General features: G+C 46.9%; 1 protein-coding gene across 1 annotated transcript in view; it reads left to right on the top strand.

Moving 5' to 3' along the window:
* LOC141085121 (rho guanine nucleotide exchange factor 19-like) overlaps positions 1-22,900 on the top strand; it is a 64,438-nt gene that overhangs the window by 16,007 nt on the left and 25,531 nt on the right. The window contains exons 2-6 of the mRNA XM_073570237.1: positions 2,390-2,889; positions 7,380-7,682; positions 14,329-14,422; positions 15,722-15,888; positions 16,523-16,770. Coding sequence (XP_073426338.1) covers positions 2,390-2,889; positions 7,380-7,682; positions 14,329-14,422; positions 15,722-15,888; positions 16,523-16,770 — 1,312 coding nt within the window. The remainder of the gene's footprint in view (positions 1-2,389; positions 2,890-7,379; positions 7,683-14,328; positions 14,423-15,721; positions 15,889-16,522; positions 16,771-22,900) is intronic.

Below are 22,900 nucleotides of genomic sequence, written 5' to 3'. Positions count from 1 at the left end.
GAAACTGCTGCTGATCCGCAGGGCCAAAACCGCTGCGGATCTGCAGCAGGATCCGCAGCGTGCGCACACACCCTAAGGGGTATGTGCAGGCTATCTGGAACTGGCAGTGCTTTGGACACCGTGCGTGTTCGCTGCTGTCTGTTAAACGCAGGTGACTCCTCTGTGATCACTGAACCATGCGGATTCACCGCATCCAGTACATTGTATGGGTGAGATTTCTCTAGAGGCGACTAGCATCTCCGCAAGAGAAATTGGCATGCTGCGGTCTGGAGAGACGCGACATATGTCAGTGTCCGAGGGTGATCCGCTGATGACTGTGGACTTCTTGAAATCCCAACTACTATGCTGTAACATCTGGATGCTGCGGGTTGGATGTTGCAGAAGTACGCAGGGTCCGACCCTCAACGTTTACTGATCTCCTGCACATACCCTTAAACCTCCCAGCCTTCTGCCCCTTCCCCCAGCTGGGGGATATCAGGTTCTGGACAGATCCTGTCTGATGGCCGCCCGTTCTTGTCTCATCAGGGCTCAGTTTATCACAATTTCTGTGTTTTGTCACAGTTTGAGGACTGCCCACATGTTCTAATTGGGACTGAGAGCTGGGAAGTTTCCGGCAATGGACACACAATTTCAATGGTTTGCTCATTGAGCCACTTGGTTCTCACTTTTGCGTTGTGACATGGTCTCCATCATGCTGGAGAAAGCATTGTTCACCAGAGAAGATCGCTGTGAGCAGGTCATGTTGTGGCAGGGCAGAAATTCAATGGAAATTGCATTTTAGGGTTTATGTTGATTTTTATGGCAAGGATTGACTTTGAAATTGTTTTGCACGACATCTGATCAACGTTATCTGATTGTCTGCCTGCACATACCCTTAAATCTCCAACCTGGGTGCGGCGGCACTTCTGGGTTGCATGACGGGTGTAGCCTGCATGATGTTGCCTCTGCGAGTGGGTGACCATGTCCCTAACAGCTCCGTCTTGTACTCATAATACACCCAGACATGGCTGACATGTAATCGTAATTGTGTCTGATGGTTGCGCGGTTGTGTACGCTCTGGGCTGTGCAGGTCCAGGCAGTGACAGTGCTAGTCCATATAATCTGAGATGAAGAATGTCATCACTAACACTCGGGGCAGATGCCGGATTCTTCCCAGATACTTAAGACTCCATCCTGTGATATGAGCAGAGCTGCTTTCTGGGCCCTGATGTCAGTACAGACCACGGTATAATGAGCAGAATATGGACACGGCAGACTACACATGGGTTATTGCTGTATCACATTGTACAGCCCTACATACTAAAGAGTCCAGCATGTGATAGTCCAGTACCATACTGCTGCCACATCCTGAGCATTACACTTGTTGTGCAGCACATCAGTGCAGAGCGTTTTACAGAGCACCATCGGTGCCCATAAACCACGCTCCTGACGTGTGTGCAGCCATAGACATGCATTTCTGTGTCCAGCTGATAGCAGCACGGAACGGAATCGGGTCCGCTTGTGTGCTCCCCTGGATGCAAAGTAATCCCCCCAGCTGTATGATATCAATTATAAGACACCATAACGGATTGACTTAAATATTGTAAACAATATGATTTTTTTTCTTTAGTGGTGCAGCAGTAAAATATATTTTTCTTATTATTATTATTCTTTTTATTATGCTTTTGCTTATATAGCACCATCATATCCCAGAGAGCTTTATAGACATCATCACTGTCCCCGATGGGGCTCACAATCTAAATTCCCTATCAGTATGTCTTTGGAATGTGGGAGGAAACCGGAGTACCCAGAGGAAACCCACAGGGAGAAGATACAGACTCCTTTCAGATGCTGTCCTTGGTGGGATTTGAACCCAGGACCCCAGCGCTGCAAGGCTGCAGTGCTAACCACTGAGCCTCTAGGCTGCCCCTATCAACATATAAAACCCCACTTAGGCTACTTTCACACTAGCGTTTTTTTGCGCTGTGCTGCGTGCGCTGTGCAAACGCGCATAAAAAATGCATCATGCGGTTTTAATGCGTTTTCTTTTTTTGCGCATGCACGTCAGCGCTCCCATAGACTTTAATATGTTTTTATGTGAATTCCGTGCGCATGCGTTTTTTGAGACAGGTCGGACGCACAAAACCTGCAACAGGTTGCATTTTGTGCGCCCGGGCGCACACTACAAAAGAACGCGTGCGCATACAAACGCATGACAATGCGCACCCATGTTAAATATAGGGAAAACCGCATACGCAAAAACGCAGCGCAAAAAAACGCAAGTGTGAAAGTAGCCTTAGTCTACAATCTGGGTCATTGTACAGGGACTGGTATCCAGGTGTGGTCACTATATATTTCTCGCTATACATTTGTGCTATCTCTGAGGCTGTTTTTTGTCTTTTTTTCACAGGCCCGGTCTCCCTAACACGATATTCATGGATTATCAAGCCCTCCCTGACTTCCAGCCACACCACAGCCCGATACCCTACGGACGTGAAAGCAGTATGGTGTCTGGCATTGGAGACGCACCCCCCAGAGAGAGGCATCGTGTGGTGATGTATCAGCAGGAGAGTTTGGCTTTTGGTGCTGTTCCCCCTCTTTGCACTGAGAGACAGTTTGGGTTCAGTACTGTGCAGAGTCCTCACAACACCGACATCTCGGGAGTCACAAACCATATACCGGATCACTGGATCATGGGCTTCCACAACAAAGGTGTAGACCAAGTCATGGAGCCCCAGAGCCTATACAGAGACCAACATCATCTCTTAGAGAACCTTACCCTACAGGACAGGAGGAATACCAGTACAGAGAGTGATGGTGACCATCCCGAAACTCCATCTGTCCCCATCCAGGAGAATCTGCGACCTCTCTGCAGAACATCGCACAGTTCAGACAGAGCCAAATCAGCCTGTAAGTGATCTACCACCAACTCACAGATCACTCCTCCATAAATATGTCACTGATTTCTATGCATTACATGCGGTAATCATAAAATATAATTTTACAAGACTTAAAGCATCTAAGGTTCTGTCATAGCCAAAATGTCACCGTCACAATCACTACTTGTGGTCATGAAATGTAGATGGCGGGGAAAATAAGTATTTGACACATTTCTGATTTTGCAGTTTTCCCACTAACAAAGAATGGAGGGTCTGTAATTTTTATTGTAGGTACACTTCACCTGTGAGATATAAAATCCAGAAAATCACATTGTATGATTTTTATATACCGTATTTTTCGGACTATAAGACGCACCGGACCATAAGACGCACCCCAATTTTCAGAAGGAAAATAGGGAAAAAAATAATAATGTGTCAAATGGGGGTCCATCTTACAGTCCGAATTCAGCTTACCTGGGAAGGGATCCAGCACAGGTGGAGGAGTAGTCACAGGGGTCATTCAGTGGTCCAGGCTCGTGCGGTGGCGGCTCTGTGCTGGGGCAGGTTGGTTGTGCTGAGGCAGCTGCGCTGGGGCTGGGGCAGGTGGGCTGTGCTGGTGCAGCTGTGCTGGGACAGGTGGGCTGTGCTGAGCTGGGGCAGGTGGGCTCTGCGGGGTGAGGGTGGCGGGGGGGCTGTGCTCTGGTGCAGGGGCGGTGGCTCCGCCGGCGTTTCCTCGCAGCCCGGAGGCCCCCGCACATACCTTGCTGGCCGCCGCCATGTTGTGGTGGCCTCCAGGAACATGGACGCCGGGAAGATGGCCGCCGGTCCGGGGACGGCGCATGCGCAGGTTCAGATCTCGTCCCGAGATTTGAATCTCGTCCCCCGAGATGCCCGAGATGTAGCTGGAAGACCCAGCTACGACCCATCTTCAGTGCTCTTAACTGAGGGAAGGAAGTTGTTGGACACAATCTCATGATACATGGCCCCATCCATCCACCCTTGAATCTCCCTGTCGCCTTTGCAGAAAACACATCCAAAGTATGATGTTTCACCACCATGCTTCACGTTTGGGACGGTGTTCTTGGGGTTGTACTCATTATTTCTCTTTCTTCAAACACGGTGAGTGGAGTCAATACCAAAAAGTTTTATTTTGGTCTCATCTGACCACATGACTTACCATGCCTTCCCTGGATCATCCAGATGGTGATTGGTGAACTTCAAACAGGTCTGAACATGAGTTGGCATGAGTAGGGACACCTTGCGTTCCCGCATGATTTTAATCCATGACGGCGTAGTGTGTAACTAACGGTAATGTTTGAGACTGTGGTCCCAGCTCTCTTCAGGTCATTGACCAGGTCCTCCCGTGTAATTCTGGGCTGATTCCTGACATTTCTCAGAATCATCTTTACCCCACGAGGCGAGATCTTGCATGGAGCCCCAGACCGAGGAAGATTGACAGTCATCTAGTGTTTCTTCTATTTTCTAATAATTGTGCCAATAGTTGTTGCCTTCTCACCAAGCTGTTTTCTTATTGTCCTGGAGCCCATCCCAGCCTTGTGCATGTCTACAATTTTGTCACTGGTGTCCCTAGACAGCTCTTTGGTCTTGGCCATGGTGGAGAGTTTAGAGTGTGATTTGAGTGTGTGGACAGGTGTTTTTATACAGGTAACAAGGTCAAACAGGAGCAATTAATACAGGTAATGAGTGCAGAGTAGGAGGCTTCTTACAGAAAAACTAACAGGTCTGTGAGAACCAGAATTCATGCTGGTTGGTCAGTGATCAAACACTTCCTGCAATAAAATGCAATGTAATTATTTAAAAATCATACAATGTGATTTTCTGGATTTTATATCTCACAGGTGAAGTGTCCCTACGATAAAAATTACAGACCCTTCTTTGTAGATGGGAAAACTTGAAAAATCGACAGTGTATCAAATACTTATTTTCCCCACTGTATGATCACAAGATGAGGCAGATCTGCCAAAAATTACCACCAAGATAAACTCTGTAGAATGAATTTCACCACCTCTTAATGGACCTATTAGACATATTGACTTACCATATTTTGCGGTTTATAAGACACACCCCAAATTTTGAGAATAGGAAAAAAACTTTTTTAAATAAAATGGTGGTGCTTCTTACAATCCAGGCATCTTATCGCTTACCAGGGGTGGTGGTTGCAGTGAAGCAGGGTATCAGGGTCGCTAGTGGTGGAGGCAGGAGTGGGGCGATGCTGCAGACCCCAGACTGGGAGAAAGGAGTGTTCGGTAGTGCAGGCCGCAGTGGAGCAGGGTCCCAGCTGGAGGAGGCAAGAGTGGCGCTGTGGGTGCTCGGTGGTGCGGGGGCTCGGTCGACATTTTGTGAAAGCCCAGCTCCACCGCACTGTTTACTATGCGGTGGACTCCGGGAAATTGGCTGCCGGGGCGGCGCATGCACAGATGGAGATCTTGGTGCTAAGATCTCATCTCCCGAGATCTTGGTGCTGAGATCTCGCATATGTAGCAGGCGTGGAGGCAGGCGCGGATGGAGATCTCGGCTTTCCTCCATCTGCGCCGAGTGAGAAGCCGGACCCCGGAAGAAGAATGGCGGCCGCCATATGCCGCTGCCGCTTGTCGCCATACCACGACCGCAGGACCCACCGCTTGCCGCAGGACCATCGCACCACTACCGCAACACCCCCAGCTCCGGGCCCGCAGCATTGACCACTCCGTAAGAACAGTGTTCGGTTTGTAATACTCACCCCATTTTCCCCCCAATTTTGGGGATGAAAAGTGTGTCTTATAATCCGAAAAATACTGTCAACTGACTTGCCACCAATATTTTGTGCCGGTACATGCTATTAATAAATCCAGTGTCTATTATGATTCCTCCAAGACAAAGATTCTTTTCTAGCCTCATCTGCTCTTTTATAGGAGGCAACAGGGTTGAAAGCAAATACTCTGCAGGGAAAAAAGTAGCTGCCAGACACTTGTGTTCCCTCCAGACACCTCTGTTCCCATCTAGTCTCTTTTCTCCACCTTCAGACTTCTCTATCCCATTTAAAGTCTTCTGTCTCCATCTGACATGTTTACCCATCTCCAAACGTTTCTGTCCCCCTTCTGCACTCTTCTGGCCCCCTTGTGCACTCTTCTGGCCCCCTTCCGCACACTTCTGGCTTCCTTCCGCAGCATTCCAGACCCCTGTGAACTTTTGGTTCCATGAAAAATGCCCACAGACATGAATGACCACACAGAAAATTGCCCGCAAAGACAAAATAACAGTTTATTAAAACAATTTATTAAGGAGAGCTAAGGCAGTATTCACACACACAAAACTGTACCGGCATGTGTCAAATCAGGGTTACGCTGTACACAGGCTATGGAGCAATATAGCATGTTACAGGTCAGGAGGGGGAGGTGATAACCTTATATCGGTACAGTTGGGGTCACACTGTACGCAGGCTCCGGAGTGATATAACATATTACGGGGGGGTGATAACATTACAACAGTACAGCTGTCCTCTCAATCCAGACCCCTGTAAACTCCTCTGTACTCCTTCCAGACCCCTGTAAATTCCTCTGTCCTTCTCCTCTTTCCAGACCCCTGTAAACGCCTCTGTCCTTCTATACCTTCCAGACCCCTGTAAACGCCTCTGTCTTTCTCTTCCTTCCAGACCCCTGTAAATGCCTCTGTCCTTCCCCTCCTTCCAGACCCCTGTAAATGCCTCTGTCCTTCTCCTCCTTTCAGACCCCTGTAAATGCCTCTGTCCTTCTCCTCCTTTCAGACCCCTGTAAATGCCTCTGTCCTTCTCCTCCTTCCAGACCCCTGTAAACGCCTCTGTTCTTCTTCTCCTTCCAGACCCCTGTAAATGCCTCTGTCCTTCTCCTCCTTCCAGACCCTTGTAAACGCCTCTGTTCTTCTTCTCCTTCCAGACCCCTGTAAACGCCTCTGTTCTTCTCCTCTTTCCAGACCCCTGTAAATGCCTCTGTCCTCCTTCCAGACCCCTGTAAACTCCTTTCTCCTTCCAGACCCCTGTGAACTCCTCTGTCCTTCTCCTTCTAGTCCCCTGTAAACACCTCCGTCGCCCCGCAGTCCCCTTCGTTCCCACCCTCCAGACCACTATATCATCTGCTTACCTTGGTGGAAGAGAGATGGAAGCCCCTACACACATTACTTGGTCGGTTTCTTAGTAACACGTTTCATGTGTGTAGAACTGGAGATATTACATACAGTAAACTCTGTAAATAGGAATTGGCTCGCTCTTAATCCGCGGTGAATGTCTCGGCTATGTATATAGAGTTAGCTGCATAGTTTAGGGGATGTGGATTCGACCGCTGGGGCATGCCTGATACCCTGATCACTGTGCTGTTTGGAGCTGTCGGTGGTCACCCTGTGCTTTCCCTCCCCATTAGTCCCTGTTACTTGGTAGCCAGTCCATATAGCAGGTTGTCTTCTCTTTTACCACCTATAGCCTTACTATACAGAATCACACATGTAAATACTTCAGGCAGCTGACAGAACTACCAAACTTATTTCCTACAGGGCGTAAACTCCGTTTGTACCTCCCCGATGCCAGCAGCTCCCTGCCTTCTCCATCTGGTGTAGAGGACTCCGTGTTTTCTGAACTTGAAGATCCAAGTCCTCCAGTGGCTGAGGTAAGAGAGGACCCGGAGGTGACGTCGCCACCCGGTAAAGTGGAGCAGGAGAGGTGGAGGTTCTCAGCCACGGAGCTCATCTCCAAACTACAGCTCACTCAGCGGAGGAACAACTTCACTGCCAGGATTGGCAAGTCCCTGTCCACCAAGATCACACTAAGAGAACGAGGGGCGTCTGCTGGCCAGGAGGGTGCGTATACAGGTGGCCAGGGCAACTAACATGTCATAGCATGTGATTCTTCTATATACAGTTGAAACCAGAAGTTTCCATCCACTATATAAAAAGACACCTCTGCATGATTTATTCAATATCTGACATGAAATCAGAATAAACCTTTCCCGTTTTAGGTCAATTAGGATTACCATAATTATTATTTTCCAAATGCCAGAATAATGCGAGAGAGAGAATGTTTTAACGCATTTTTATTACTTACTGCATCCATTTCATTAGTATTTGGTACCATTGCCCTTAAACTGAATGACTTGGGTCACACGTTTGGGATATCCTTCCACAAGCTTCTCACAATAGTTGGTCAGAATTTGGGCCCATTCCTCCTGACAAAACTGGTGTAACTGATCCAGGTTTGTAGGTCGCCTCGCTCGCACCGGCCTTTTTAGCTTTGCCCATACATTTTCAATAGGATTGAGATCAGGGCTTTGTGATGGCCACGCCAAAACATTGACTTTGTTATCCTGAAGCCACTTTGTTGCCATTTTGGCAGTGTGCTTCGGGTCGTTGTCCATTTGGAAGACCCATTTCCGCCAAAGCTTTAACTTCTGGCTAATGTCTTGAGATGTTGCTTCAGTATTGCCACGTAATCTTTTCTCATGATGCTATCTATTTTGTGAAGTGCACCAGTCCCTCCAGCAGCAAAACAACATGATGCTGCCACCCCCATGTTTCACAGTTGGGATGGTGTTCTTCCGCTTCCAAGCTTCTCCTTTTTTCCTACAAACGTAACAATGGTCATTATGCCCAAAGAGTTCAATTTTAGTTTTATCAGACCACAGGACATGTCTCCAAATATTAAGTTCTGTGTTCCTGTGTGCATTTGCAAACATTAATGTGGCTTTTTTATGTTTCTGTTGGAGTAATGGCTTCTTCCTGGCAGAGTGGTCTTTCAGCCCATTTTGATACAGAACTTGTTTCACTGTGGATATTGACAGTTTTGCCAGCTTCCGCCATCATCTTCACAAGGTCTTTGCTTTTGTCCTTGGGTTGGTATGCATGTATGTTGGACCAAAGCACATTCATCTCTGTGACACAGAACCCGTCCCCTTCCTTCCCATCTTGTTTGTATTTGCGTATAATTGTTTGTACAGATGAACGCTGCACCTTCAGGTATCTAGAAATTGTAACCAAGGATGAGACAGACTTGTGCAAGTCCACAATTCTCTTCCTGATATCTTGGCTGATTTCTTTAGACTTTCCTATGATGTTACACAAAGAAGCAGTGTGTTTCAGGTGTGTATTAAAATTCATCCACAGGTGCGTCTCTAATTAACTCAGATTTTGCCAAAAAACCTTTCAGCAGCTTCCAAACACATGACATCATCAAATGGGAAGTCCAGAATGGTTTAAAGGCATAGTAATCTTAGTGTAAACTTCTGACTTTGCAGTAAGTAATAAAAATGCCTTAAAACATTCTCTCTCCTTATTCTGGCATTTGGCAAATATTAATGATTATGGTAATCCTAATTGACCTAAAACTGGAAAGGTTTATTCTGATTTCATGTGAAATATTGAGTAAGGCTACTTTCAGATTTCTGGATTTGAAATCCGGCGGGCTGCGGCGAAAAGTTGTCAAACTGGATCCGGTAGAAGCCGCAGCCCGCCGGAACATCTTTTTTTGCTGGATACGGTGCAGGAGAGGGAGAAAGAGTCTTCGCGCATGCGCTCTGCAAAAAAGCGGTCCGGCGCTGTCAAAACGTTGCATGGAACGTTTTTTTTTGCAGACGCCAGACAGGCATTTTTTGCCGTTTCCGGAAAAAGCCGGACACGCCGCATTGCCATCAGGCGCAATGCGGCGATAATGTAAGTCTATGGGGAAAAATTTTTCGCCGCATCGCGCCTGATGCTTCAAAACGGAAATCTGAAAGTAGCCTAACACATGCAGATGTCTTTTTATATAGTGGATGGAAACTTCTGGTTTCAACTGTAGATGATGATATGAAATACAGTGGGGGAAATAAGTATTTGATCCCTTGCTGATTTTGTAAGTTTGCCCACTGACAAAGACATAAACAGTCTATAATTTTAAGTGTTGGTTAGTTTTAACTTGGAGAGAAAAACAGATTGTATAAATTATATAACTATATTTGCATTTTGCATTGAGAATAAAGTATTTGATCCCCTATCAACCATTAAGAGTTCTAGCTCCTACAGACCAGTTAAGCCCCCGTCACACACAGCGATCTCGCTAGCGAGATCGCTGCTGAGTCACAAGTTTAGTGACGCAACAGCAATCTCACCAGCAAAATCGCTGTGTGTGACACTTATCAGCGACCAGCCCCCCTGCCGGGTATCGCTGATCGTGCTGGAATGGCCAGGACATGATCGTTGGTCTCCCGCTGGACAGCACGCATCGCTGCGTGTGGCAGGCGGGAGATCAGCGAGCTGGACGCTGGTAACCAAGGTAAACATCGGTTTCTATACGCCGTGCGGCACTTAGAAACCTGATGTGTACGTTAGATACCAGCGCGCTTGTGCAGGGAGCTGGTAACCAAGGTAAACATCGGGTTTCTAAGTGCCGCATGGCGCTTAGAAACCCGCTGTGTACCTTAGTTACCAGCTCCCTGCATCAGCGCGCTGCTATCTTAATGTACACTGCGGGTAACTAAGCGACGTGCGTCGCTTGTTACCCGTGTGTCGCTGTCCTGATCGCTGTTTGGCAGCTCACCAGCGATCATGTAGCGACACACCAGCGATCCTGAAAGTTCATATAATTGTCGGGATCGCTGGTGAGTGGCTATGTGTGACGGGGCCCTCAGATGCTCCTAATCAACTCGTTACCTGAATTAAAGACAGCTGTCTAACATAGTAACCTTTATAAAAGACACTTGTCCTCAGACTCAATTAATCATGTCCTGATTCTACATTGAAGCATTACAATGAAACACTTCAAAGTGCCCTGGATGAATTTGCACCCCCTATAAATAGAACACCACAACACAGACGGCGACAACCCTGGGACTCCCTGCAAACACGTTTCCTGCAGCGGTGCTCCAGGTGCGCCGAACGTCTGTGGAGAAAATCCAATCTACACGAAGATTTCATCCATTATAAGTTTATGCTTAGAACATACAACACTGCCCTTCACCTCTATTCAACCTATTGCCCTTCACTGCCCTTCAACCTATTTCAACACCCTCATCACCTCACTGTCCAATAACCCAAAACGCCTCTTTGACACTTTTCATTCTCTACTCAACCCAAGAGTACAGGCCCCAAGCACGGTGCTCCGAGCTGACGATCTGGCCAATTACTTCAAAGAAAAAATTGACCAGATCCGACAGGAAATTATCTCCCAATCACCTCATACCATGCACTGTCCTCCCTCCCCCACTGCATCTAGCTCACTCTCTGATTTTGAACCAGTCACAGAAGAAGTAAGCAGGCTCCTTGCATCTTCTCGCCCAACCACTTGCACTAGTGACCCATTTCCGTCACATCTCCAGTCCCTTTCCCCTGCTGTCACCCCTCACCTAACTAAAATATTTAATCTCTCTCTCTCTTCTGGTATCTTTCCCTCCTCATTTAAGCATGCCATCATACGTCCACTACTTAAAAAACCATCCCTCGACCAAAACTGTGCCGCTAACTATAGACCTGTCTCTAATCTTCCCTTCATCTCTGAACTCCTGGAACGCCTGGTCCACTCCTGTCTTATCCGCTATCTCTTTGATAACTCTCTTCTCGATCCTCTCCAATCCGGTTTCCGCTCTTTACACTCCACTGAAACTGCCCTCACTAATGTCTCTAATGATCTACTAACAGCTAAATCAAATGGTCATTACTCCATGCTAATGCTCTTGGATCTCTCTGCAGCATTCGACACTGTGGATCATCAGCTCCTCCTCACTATACTCCGTTCCATTGGCCTCAAGGACACCGTTCTCTTCTGGTTCTCCTCCTATCTCTCTGACCGCTCCTTTACTGTATCTTTTGCCGGTTCCTCCTCCTCTCACCTTCCCCTTACTGTTGTGGTTCCTCAAGGATCGGTTCTAGGCCCCATCCTCTTCTCCTTGTACACTGCCCCTATTGGTCAAACAATCAGTAGATTTGGTTTCCAGTACCATCTCTATGCTGATGACATCCAATTATACGCTGCTTCTACTGACATCACGCCAGCCTTTCTAGAAAACACCGGCGATTGTCTAAACGCTGCGTCTAACATCATGTCCTCACTATATCTGAAACTGAACCTGTCAAAGACTGAACTCCTTGTGTTTCCTCCCTCTACTAATGTACCTATACCCGACATTGCCATTTCTGTGTGTGGTTCCACTATTACTCCCCAGCAACAGGCCCGCTGTCTTGGGGTCATACTTGACTGCGAGCTTTCCTTTGCCCCCCACATTCGATCACTGGCTCGCTCTTGTCATCTGCACCTCAAAAACATTTCTAGAATTTGACCTTTTCTTACTTTTGACTCTGCAAAAACTCTTACTGTTTCTCTTATTCATTCTCGTCTCGACTATTGTAACTCTCTTTTAATCGGTCTCCCTCTTACCAAACTCTCCCCTCTCCAATCTGTCTTGAATGCTGCAGCCAGGATCATATTCCTCACCAATCGTTACACCGATGCCTCTCCCTTGTGCCAGTCATTACACTGGCTACCCATCCACTCCAGAATTCAGTATAAACTTATTACCCTCACCCACAAAGCCCTCCATGGCTCAGCACCACCCTACATCTCCTCCCTTTTTTCAGTATACCACCCTACCTGCGCCCTCCATTCTGCTGATGACCTGAGGTTAGCATCCTCAATAATCAGAACCTCCCACTCCCGTCTCCAAGACTTTACACGTGCTGCGCCAATTCTTTGGAATGCACTTCCCAGGTCAATACGATTAGTCCCCAATCCCCACAATTTTAAGCATGCCCTGAAAACGCATTTATTCAGACTGACCTATCGCCTCAACACATTAACCTAATCTATCCCTGTGTGGCACAGCCAAAAGTCTTACCATAACCAGGTTCCCCGCATCATGTTCCCACATGCTTTATGCATCCATTAGCCCTCTGTGACTGTACTGTTACACACTTAACATTATGGCTGGTACATACAATCAGGGCAACTGTTACCACCCACCTTTCGCGTCTACCTCTTTCCTCATAGACTGTAAGCTTGCGAGCAGGGCCCTCATTCCTATTGGTATTTGTTATAATCTATGTGATTATTGTTATGCTGTAATGTCTACTGTCTGTACAAATCCCCTCTGAAATGTAAAGTGCTGCGGAATATGTCGGCGCTATAGAAATAAAATGTATTATTATTATTAATAATCAGTCAGACTCTAACCTCTACAACACGGGGCAAGACCAAAGAGCTTTCTAAGGATGTCAGGGACAAAATCATAGACCTGCACAAAGCTGGAATGGGCTTCAAAACCATACGTAAGGCGCTGGGTGAGCAGACAACTGTTGGTTAGAAAATGGAAGAAATACAAAATGACTGTCAGTCGACGTCGATCTCGGGCACCATGCAAAATGTCACCTCGTGGGGTATCCTTGATCATGAGGAAGGTGAGAAATCAGCCTAAAACTACACGGGGGGGAACTTGTTAATGATATCAAGGCAGCTGGGAACACAGTCCCCAAGAAAACCATTGGTAACAAATTACGCCGTAAAGGTTTAAAATCCTGCAGTGCCCACAAGGTCACTTTTGCAGTCCCATCTTAAGTTTGCCAATGAACACCTGGATGATTCTGTGAGTGATTGGGAGAAGGTGCTGTGGTATGAGAGAAAAATTGAGCTCTTTGCCATTAACTCACCTCGCCGTGTTTGAAGGAAAAGAAATGGTGCCTATGACCCAAAGAACACCTTTCCCACTGTCAAGCATAAAGGTGGAAACATTGTTTTTGGGGTGTTTCTCTGCTATGGGCACAGACAGGACTACTTCATCGCATCAATGGGAGAATGGATGGAGCCATGTACCGTAAAATCCTGAGTGACAACCTCCTTCCCTCCGCCAGGACATTAAAAATGGGTCGTGACTGGGTCTTCCAGCAAGACAATGACCCAAAACATACAGCCAAGGCAACAAAGGAGTGGCTCAAAAAGAAGCACAATAAGGTCATGAAGTGACCTAGCCAGTCTCCAGACCTTAATCCCATAGAAAACTTATGGAGGGAGCGGAAGCTCCAACTTGCCAAGCGACAGCCTCAAAATGTTAATGATTTAGAGATGATCTGCAAAGAGGAGTGGACCAAAATTCCTCCTGACATGTGCGCAAACCTCATCATCAACTACAAAAAACATCTGACTGCTGAGCTTGCCATCAAGGGTTTTGCCACAAAGTATTAAGTCTTGTTTGCCAGAGGGATCAAATACTTATTTCACTATGCAAAATGTAAATAAATTTATATAATTTACACAATGTGATTTTTGCTGATTTTATTTTTGATATTCTATCTCTCAATGTTAAATTTAACCTACCTTTAAAATTATAGACTGTTCATGTCTTTGTCAGTGGGCAAACTTACAAAACAGCAAAGGATCAAATACTTATTTCACCTACTGTATAGGAGCAGTGTATGATGGTGAATGTATCATACGATGGGGGTGTAATGTTGTCTGCTTCACTGACACAAACTGTTTCTCAATCTATAGGAAAATCTGGTAGAAGGGAAAGGAGATGCAACAGTGCTGGGGTGACAGGTCTTCACCAGACGGCCACAGTGGACACGGACCCCTCGTGGCTTAGGTAAATGCAAAACTCAACTCTGGGTTCCAAACCTAGAACCTCATGCTGAAGAGGGATCTCTTTCCAAATCTTGCGGCATCCAATGAAGGCTCCTAACACTTTATACACTAATAGGGGATATTTCCTATCATGGTAGTGAATCTCCTTAAGCACAACTGAAGCCTCATCAGAGGCACCATGTCTCTGGACTCCTCGCTAGGCATGATCATTAGATGTGATCTTATCCGGACTTATATGGTCTGTGCTCCCATCATACATTCACCCCATTTCTTGACCATCACAGTCAAGTTCCTGACCTGGTCGCGGGCAGACTCTACAGTCAGGCACTGACATGAAAAAACTGACACAAGCACAAACCATTCTGTTTTTCCAATTTACGACCACTAATTGGTTACTTTCTTTAGGGAATTCATGAAGAAAAAATTCTGAATCGCACAATTGGGAGATAATGTTATGAATTGTTACACTAACTCTCAGCATCCGCGGCAATTAAATTATCGGACAACCTCTAAACAGGGATGTGAATGAGTATATTAGCCCAAAACAAGGTTGTACAAGTGATCCGTCTGAAGGACTGTTCCGTCTGTCCTCGCTCTGCCGGACGGTATGTCTCTTCTTTTCTCCTCGCTCTGCCGGACGATATGTCTCTTCTTTTCTCATTGCTCTGCCGGACGGTATGTCTCTTCGTTTCTCCTCGCTGTGCCGGACGGTCCGTCTCTTCTTTTCTCCTCGCTGTGCCGGACGGTCAGTCTCTTCTTTTCTCCTCGCTGTGCCGGACGGTCCGTCTCTTCTTTTCTCCTCGCTCTGCCGGACGGTCCGTCTCTTCTTTTCTCCTCGCTCTGCCGGTTGGTCCTGTCTGTCCTCGCTCTGCCTGACGGTCCCTTCTTTTCTCCTCGGTCTGTCAGACGGTTTTATTTAATGTCTGTGGTCAGTCTAAAGAGAAGTCTGACGGAGCAACTATAGATTCAGACAGGTAAGAGATGATTGTGTTGTCAAATTACATCCATTTATCTGTATGTGTCTGTGATTTTTGCCTTCTGCAGATAAACCTCTCATAATACATACTACAACTTGCTACATTTCAGACCTCCCATCCACAGGTCTGATGTGGGGGAGTTTTCTGTATTTGAAGGATTTATTCATTATGTTTCCTTGTCTCTGTGTTTGCAGAACAGACTCTTTGTTTGCTACTTTTAAAGGAATTTTTCACACTTGCCCTTCAATTGTGTGCCTGGCAGCCTCCACTCACTACTTCCCCCGGCCACTGAGGTTTCACCGAGTCTTCTTTCACCCTTTCAGGAACAAATTGACAGATGGTGCAGAGTCCAGTCCTGTGAGACCACCCAGCCAGGAGGCCGAGAGTTGCAGCCACATGAGACGGTCACCCACAAGTCAAAGTGACGCAGAACAGACAGACAGAAGACAGTCATACTGTGAAAGGAGACAGTCTCGTTTCCTACTGAGCTGTAAGACTTCATTATTATTTGTATGTGCTGGACACCTCCATAGGTAATTGTGAATATCGGCAAGAAATGTTTGAGGCATATAGACACAAGAACTCATCCAGCAATCACAGGCCCCAAAACCCGAGTCTGGAATCTGTGTACAACAAATTGTATTCCCCAGAGCTACATTCACTATTCTGCTGATGCAGTCACTGTGTACATACATTACATTACTGATCCTGAGTTACATCTTGTATTATACTCCAGAGCTGCACTCAGTATTCTGCTTGTGCAGTCACTGTGTACATACATTACTGATCCTGAGTTACATCCTGTATTATACTCCAGAGCTGCACTCAGTATTTTGCTGGTACAGTCACTGTGTACATACATTACTGATCCCGCGTTACATCCTGTATTATTCGCCAGAGCTGCACTCACTACTAGCAAAACAGTAATGAAAAGGATTGCAGCAGATTGGGCAGTGCTCATGCTTCAGCTTTGGGCAGTTCTGTTGCCTCTCGTATGGTGGTGGTTCTCTATCCTGATTACCGATAGCTGTCTGTATCTGTTCTGACTCTCCATTAACCCCTGGCTGATGATACACCCCCTTGTGTGCTCCCCAGTAATATTGCTGGTGCTGTCTTGTCTTCAGCAATCCTGTATCAGGAGTACAGTGACGTGGCCATAAACCGAGAGCTTCAGAGGCAGAAGCGAGAGGACACCAACGGGGAGGAAGATGATGTGTCCGCAAGTCCCAAGAGCAACCTGTCACCCAGCAGCTCCTTCCGCTCCCAGCGCTCGTCCCGAGGTTCTACGTTCTCTTTATGGCAGGATATCCCAGATGTGAGGGGTAGTGGACTGCTCAACACGCTGTCCATCCAGGAGAGGAAACTGCAGGAGGTACTGTATGTATACCGTATGTGCTGTCCATGATTGCCTCCATAGTGTCATATAGACAGGCAGAGCTGACGAAGGCTACTGCGAGCTCTGCTGGGGAAAAAGCAGCAGCTGTAGCACAAAAACAGCTGGACCATGATGTGCTCTCAAGTTACACCATGTCTTCTACTTGTAGACACCAGAGCTGCATTCCGTATTCTACTAGCTAGCACTGGAAAACTAGCTCCCAGCCGCACCCTGAACCGCATTGCATCCTATGTTACACCGCCATCTGTTGCATTACATTGTGGATTAAGTAGTAGCTTTCATACCGGTGTATGATCAAATACTGTCATTATCATCTCTCTTAATGCACCACGTCAATGCAAAGGGAAAGCAGAGCACCATGGGGAAAGGTGAAGCCCACTAGAAGCCAGCAGAATTGTAAATGCAGCTCTGAATGTGGGTTGAGCACAAGAACAGATTGTCGATATACCTGGGTACTTGCTGATCATTATACATTGTAGGGATCTGTACTCACTCGGTTGCAGTTGAGGTAGGCACAGGAAGCGGATTGACTGGAATGTCCAAGCAAGTTTATTTAAAACGGCATAAACTGCTCTGGATAGAAAAAAAACAAATGAACAGCCTTTTTTGGCACAAAGTAACAAACATAAAATAACCAGTCCATATAGCACTGCGGGTACACCCGCTCAGCTTAGTGTCTCCAGCAGCACACACACATGAAGATCTCCACACCTCCAGCCACAGACACTGAATGAGGCAACTGGCCTCCATTTTAATAGCCAAACCATGCCTCTGGGGTGTGGATATGTGAGCGGTCATTCCCACCCATCTCTTATGATCGCTCCTACACCTGGCCCTGGAGCAGCCCAAACAACTCTCTCAGCACTATACGTGCTGGAGCATACTTCCAAGCTCACATCACGGCAGCTAATAACCGTGATGACACATATCTTCCCTCAAGGACTTGTCCGGTGGCCATCATACATACCCTTCTCCTCTGCCTGGCATCTTCTGCCAACAAACAGTGGATCCTCGACAGCACGTCAGCATTGCCATGCAGTTTCCCTGACCTATGCTTCACATGGAAGTTGAAATCCTGTAGTGCTAGGAACCTAAAACAATCCAGCTCACCGATCAGGACATCATGAGGCTCGGAGCATGGAGATGCCATGTCTTGGCGTATAGAATTCCAATGAAGAGAAAGTCCAGCTCAACGATGAAGGGAAAACACAATTCTTTATTTACCCAGATTTTTGCAAAAGTAGAGGATAAAATTCAGCACAGTACTGACAAAAAGTTGCGTTATCAACTTTTTGTCTGTACTATGCTGAATTTTATCTTCTATTTTTGCAAAAATCTGAATAAAGAATTGTGTTTTCCACTTCATCGTTGAGCTGGAGTTTCTCTTCATTGGAGTGCTAGGAACCACCTGGTCACTCGGGCATTGTTCCTTTTTATCTCCCTCATCCACTTCAGTTGGGCATGGTCTGACACCAGTCTGAAGTTCCTGCCCAAGAGGTAATACCTTAGGGAGTCCAACGCCCATTTGATGGCTAAACATTCCTTCTCCACTATGGAATAATTTCTCATAGGATGACAACTTTCGGCTGAGATACATTATAGAGTGCTCTTCCCCGTTCACCTCTTGGGACAAGACCGCTCCCAGCCCGGCATCTGACACGTCCGTCTGGACAACAAACTCCTTAAAGAAATCGGGTGCTACCAGCATCGGCTGTTTGCACAGGGCCAGCTTCAGTTCCTGGAAGGCCGTCTCAGCTTCTGGAGACCACTTCGCCATAGACGACTTTGTCCCTTTAAGGAGGTCTGTCTGAGAGGCAGCTACCATGGCGAAGTTTGGAATAAGCTGGCGGTAATATCCCACAATGCCCAGGAACGCCCTCACCTGCTTCTTTGAGAGGGGTTGTGGCCAGCCCTGGATTGCCTCACTTTGTTTATCTGGGGTTTTATTTCGCCCCGACCTATGACATAGCCCAAGTATCTTGCTTCCTCCATTCCTAAGGCACATTTTTTCAGGCTTATTGAAAACCCTGCTTTCCGAAGTGCATTAAGTACGGCCTGGACTTTGCTCAGATGGCTCCCCCCAATCCTGACTGAAGATAACAATGTCATCCAGGTAGGTTGCCGCGTACCTTTTGTTGGGGGCCAGGATCCGGTCCATGGCGCTCTCAAATGTAGCTGGAGCGCCTTCTAACCCAAATGGCATCCTTGTGTAGTGGAAGCACTCATCTGGTGTTGAAAAGGCAGTCTTCTCCTTGGCATCTTGGGACATAGGGATTTGCCAATACCTTTTTATGAGGTCAAGGGTCGTAATGTACCAAGCCATGTTCATCGACCCAGGGCATTGGGTAAGCATGGCACTTAGAGACTTCATTCAGCTTCCTATAGTCGTTGTAAAACCGCCATTCTCCATCTGGCTTCGGCACCAAGACTATTGGACTGGACCAGCCACTCTTGGACTCCTCGATGACTCCCAGGCTCAGCATCTTCTTTACCTCTTTCGAGATTACCTCTCGACAAGCTTTCGGAATCCGATATGGCTTCACATTGACCTGGACATGAGGCTCCGTCAGGACCTCATGCTCTATCACCTTCGTACACCCCGGAAGTTCTGAGAACAGGTTTCTGTTCCATTGCAGCAACTCACTTCACTGCTGCTTCTGCGAGGGGGATAAGGTGTCTGCCACCTTGACATCCTCGGCACTGCCATTGGACTTGACCAGCAGGAAAGGGGCTTACTCAGGTTCTCTGTCCTGCCACGGTTTAATGAGGTTCACATGGTACACCTGGTAGGGCTTCTGCCTGCCCAGTTTTTGGATCTTGTAGTTGACCTCTCCAACCTTCTCCACTACCTTATAGTGACCCTGCCACTTGGCCAGGAATTTGGACTCCACCGTGGGTACTAGCACCAGTACTCGATTGCCAGGGTTGAAGTTTCTCACCCTTGCAGACCTATTGTAGACCCTCGACTGCGCCTCTTGTGCTTTGAGGTGTTTTTCACGAGGGGCATCACCTTGGCAATCCTGTCTTGCATCTGGGCCACATGCTCAATTACACTCTGGTAGGGTCCGCCTCCCACGTCTCTTTTGCTACATCGAGGAGTCAACGAGGATGTCGGCAATGCAACAGTTCAAAAGGGGAGAACCCAGTACAGGCCTGTGGTACTTCTCTGATTGAAAATAAAAGGTATGGTAGTAAACAGTCCCAGTCCGTCCATCTTTCTCTACGACCTTCTTCAACATGGCCTTCAAGGTTTTATTGAACCTTTCTACCAAGCCATCTGTCTGTGGATGGTAGACCGAGCTCTGGAGTTGTGTGATTTGTAGGGTTTTCACAACTCCTTTATCACCTTTGACATAGACGGGGTCCCTTGGTCCGTCAGGATCTTTTTACGCAACCCTCTTGTAGAGAAGACATGGAACAACTCTCGAGCGATACACTTGGCCTCCGGATATCACGTGACATAGTCCAGTATCACCAGGATGTACTGATGTCCTCTGGCGGACTTGACCAGGGGTCCCACTAGATCCATGGCTATACGATCAAACTGTACTTCAATAATGGGCAACAGCACCAAGGGGCTTCGGAAATGGGCCACTGTGGAAGTCAGCTGACAAGTGGAACAGGACCTACAGAAATTCACAATATCACGGTAACAATCGAGCCAGTAGAACTTCTGGAGGATCCGTTCCTGCGTTTTCTCTACGCCCAGGTGACCACCTAACACATGTGTATGGGCCATGTCTAACACTCGGCATCTGTATGGCCCTGGCACCAGTATCTGCTCAATTACCTCCCCTCTCAGCTTGGTGATGCAATATACAGTTGTGGCCAAAATTATTGACACCCCTGCAATTCTGTCAGATAATACTCAGTTTCTTCCTGAAAATGATTGCAAACACAAATTCTTTGGTATTATTATCTTCATTTAATTTGTCTTAAATGAAAAAACACAAAAAGAATTGTCCTAAAGCCAAATTGGATATAATTCCACACCAAATATAAAAAAGAGGGTGGACAAAAGTATTGGCACTGTTCGAAAAATCATGTGATGCTTCTCTAATTTGTGTAATTAACAGCACCTGTAACTTACCTGTGGCACCTAACAGGTGTTGGCAATAACTAATTCACACTTGCAGCCAGTTGACATGGATTAAAGTTGACTCAACCTCTGTCCGATGTCCTTGTGTGTACCACATTGAGCATGGAGAAAAGAAAGAAGACCAAAGAACTGTCTGAGGACTTGAGAAACCAAATTGTGAGGAAGCATGAGCAATCTCAAGGCTACAAGTCCATCTCCAAAGACCTGAATGGTCCTGTGTCTACCGTGCGCAGTGTCATCAAGAAGTTTAAAGCCCATGACACTGTGGCTAACCTCCCTAGATGTGGACGGAAAAGAAAAATTGACAAGAGATTTCAACGCAAGATTGTGCGGATGTTGGATAAAGAACCTCGACTAACATCCAAACAAGTTCAAGCTGCCCTGCAGTCCGAGGGTACAACAGTGTCAACCCGTACTATCCGTTGGCGTCTGAATGAAAAGGGACTGTATGGTAGGAGACCCAGGAAGACCCCACTTCTTACCCCGAGACATAAAAAAGCCAGGCTGGAGTTTGCCAAAACTTACCTGAAAAAGCCTAAAACGTTTTGGAAGAATGTTCTCTGGTCAGATGAGACAAAAGTAGAGCTTTTTGGGCAAAGGCATCAACATAGAGTTTACAGGAGAAAAAAAGAGGCATTCAAAGAAAAAAACACGGTCCCTACAGTCAAACATGGCGGAGGTTCCCTGATGTTTTGGGGTTGCTTTGCTGCCTCTGGCACTGGACTGTTTGACCGTGTGCATGGCATTATGAAGTCTGAAGACTACCAACAAATTTTGCAGCATAATGTAGGGCCCAGTGTGAGAAAGCTGGGTCTCCCTCAGAGGTCATGGGTCTTCCAGCAGGAAAATGACCCAAAACACACTTCAAAAAGCACTAGAAAATGGTTTGAGAGAAAGCACTGGAGACTTTTAAGGTGGCCAGCAATGAGTCCAGACCTGAATCCCATAGAAGACCTGTGGAGAGATCTAAAAATGGCAGTTTGGAGAAGGCACCCTTCAAATATCAGGGACCTGGAGCACTTTGCCAAGAAGAATGGTCTAAAATTCCAGCAGAGCATTCTAAGAAACTCTTTGATGGTTACCGGAAGCAGTTGGTCGCAGTTATTTTGGCTAAAGGTTGTGCAACCAAGTATTAGGCTGAGGGTTCCAATACTTTTGTCTCGCCCATTTTTGGAGTTTTGTCTGAAATGATCAATGTTTTACTTTTTGCTTCATTCTCTTTTGTGTTTTTTCATTTAAGACAAATTAAATGAGATAATACCAAAGAATTTGTGTTTGCAATCATTTTCAGGAAGAAACTGAGTATTATCTGACAGAATTGCAGGGTTGTCAATACTTTTGGCCACAACTGTATCATCTCCCCATTTATGGCAAAATGTGGGTAGCAAGTGTCAGCCCCCGGCTCTTGCGCAACACCATTAAGTACAGTTACATTATCAAATGCCCCTTTTAGAGTTAAATCCCTGAGTTGGGCAGTCCCATAGTTTTCCTCATCCTCATCGCCAACCAACACACAAAACTGAAACCTGTCATCTGTAGCCTGCAACAAGGTTTCTTTGGGAGCAACCTGGCTGTTGTCTGGACAACCAGACGTCCTCCTTTTTGCCCACAAGTCGCAAAACAACACCAAGTCCCACCCTATTATGATAGGGTGCAATAGGTCCTTGACCACGCCAACCTCATGGGACTAGGTGCCACAGTTTGTTTTTATGACCACCTGGGCCACAGGGTAGTCCTTCTCGTCGCTGTGGATACAGCGGACGCCCAGCCTCTTTCCCGGAATCAGCTGATGTGGAATTCTGGCCCTCACTAGAGTTGCCAAACTTCCTTAGTCCAGCAAACTAGTCACTTGCACCACGTTTTCTGTCACTGGGCATGCCTGCGGCCCCTCTCCCACTTGGGGAACAGCACTGCAGGCCGGATAGGCAAAATACGAGCAGCGCCATCCTATGCTGCAGTCCATTGGCTCTGTTGTCATGGGACAACGGGCAGCTATGTGGTCAGGGT

Source organism: Dendrobates tinctorius, unplaced genomic scaffold (genome assembly GCF_039654945.1).
Source record: "Dendrobates tinctorius isolate UK_male_01 unplaced genomic scaffold, ASM3965494v1 ptg000028l, whole genome shotgun sequence".
Taxonomy (NCBI): Eukaryota; Metazoa; Chordata; class Amphibia; order Anura; family Dendrobatidae; genus Dendrobates; species Dendrobates tinctorius.
This window is presented reverse-complemented; position numbering and strand designations above follow the sequence as displayed.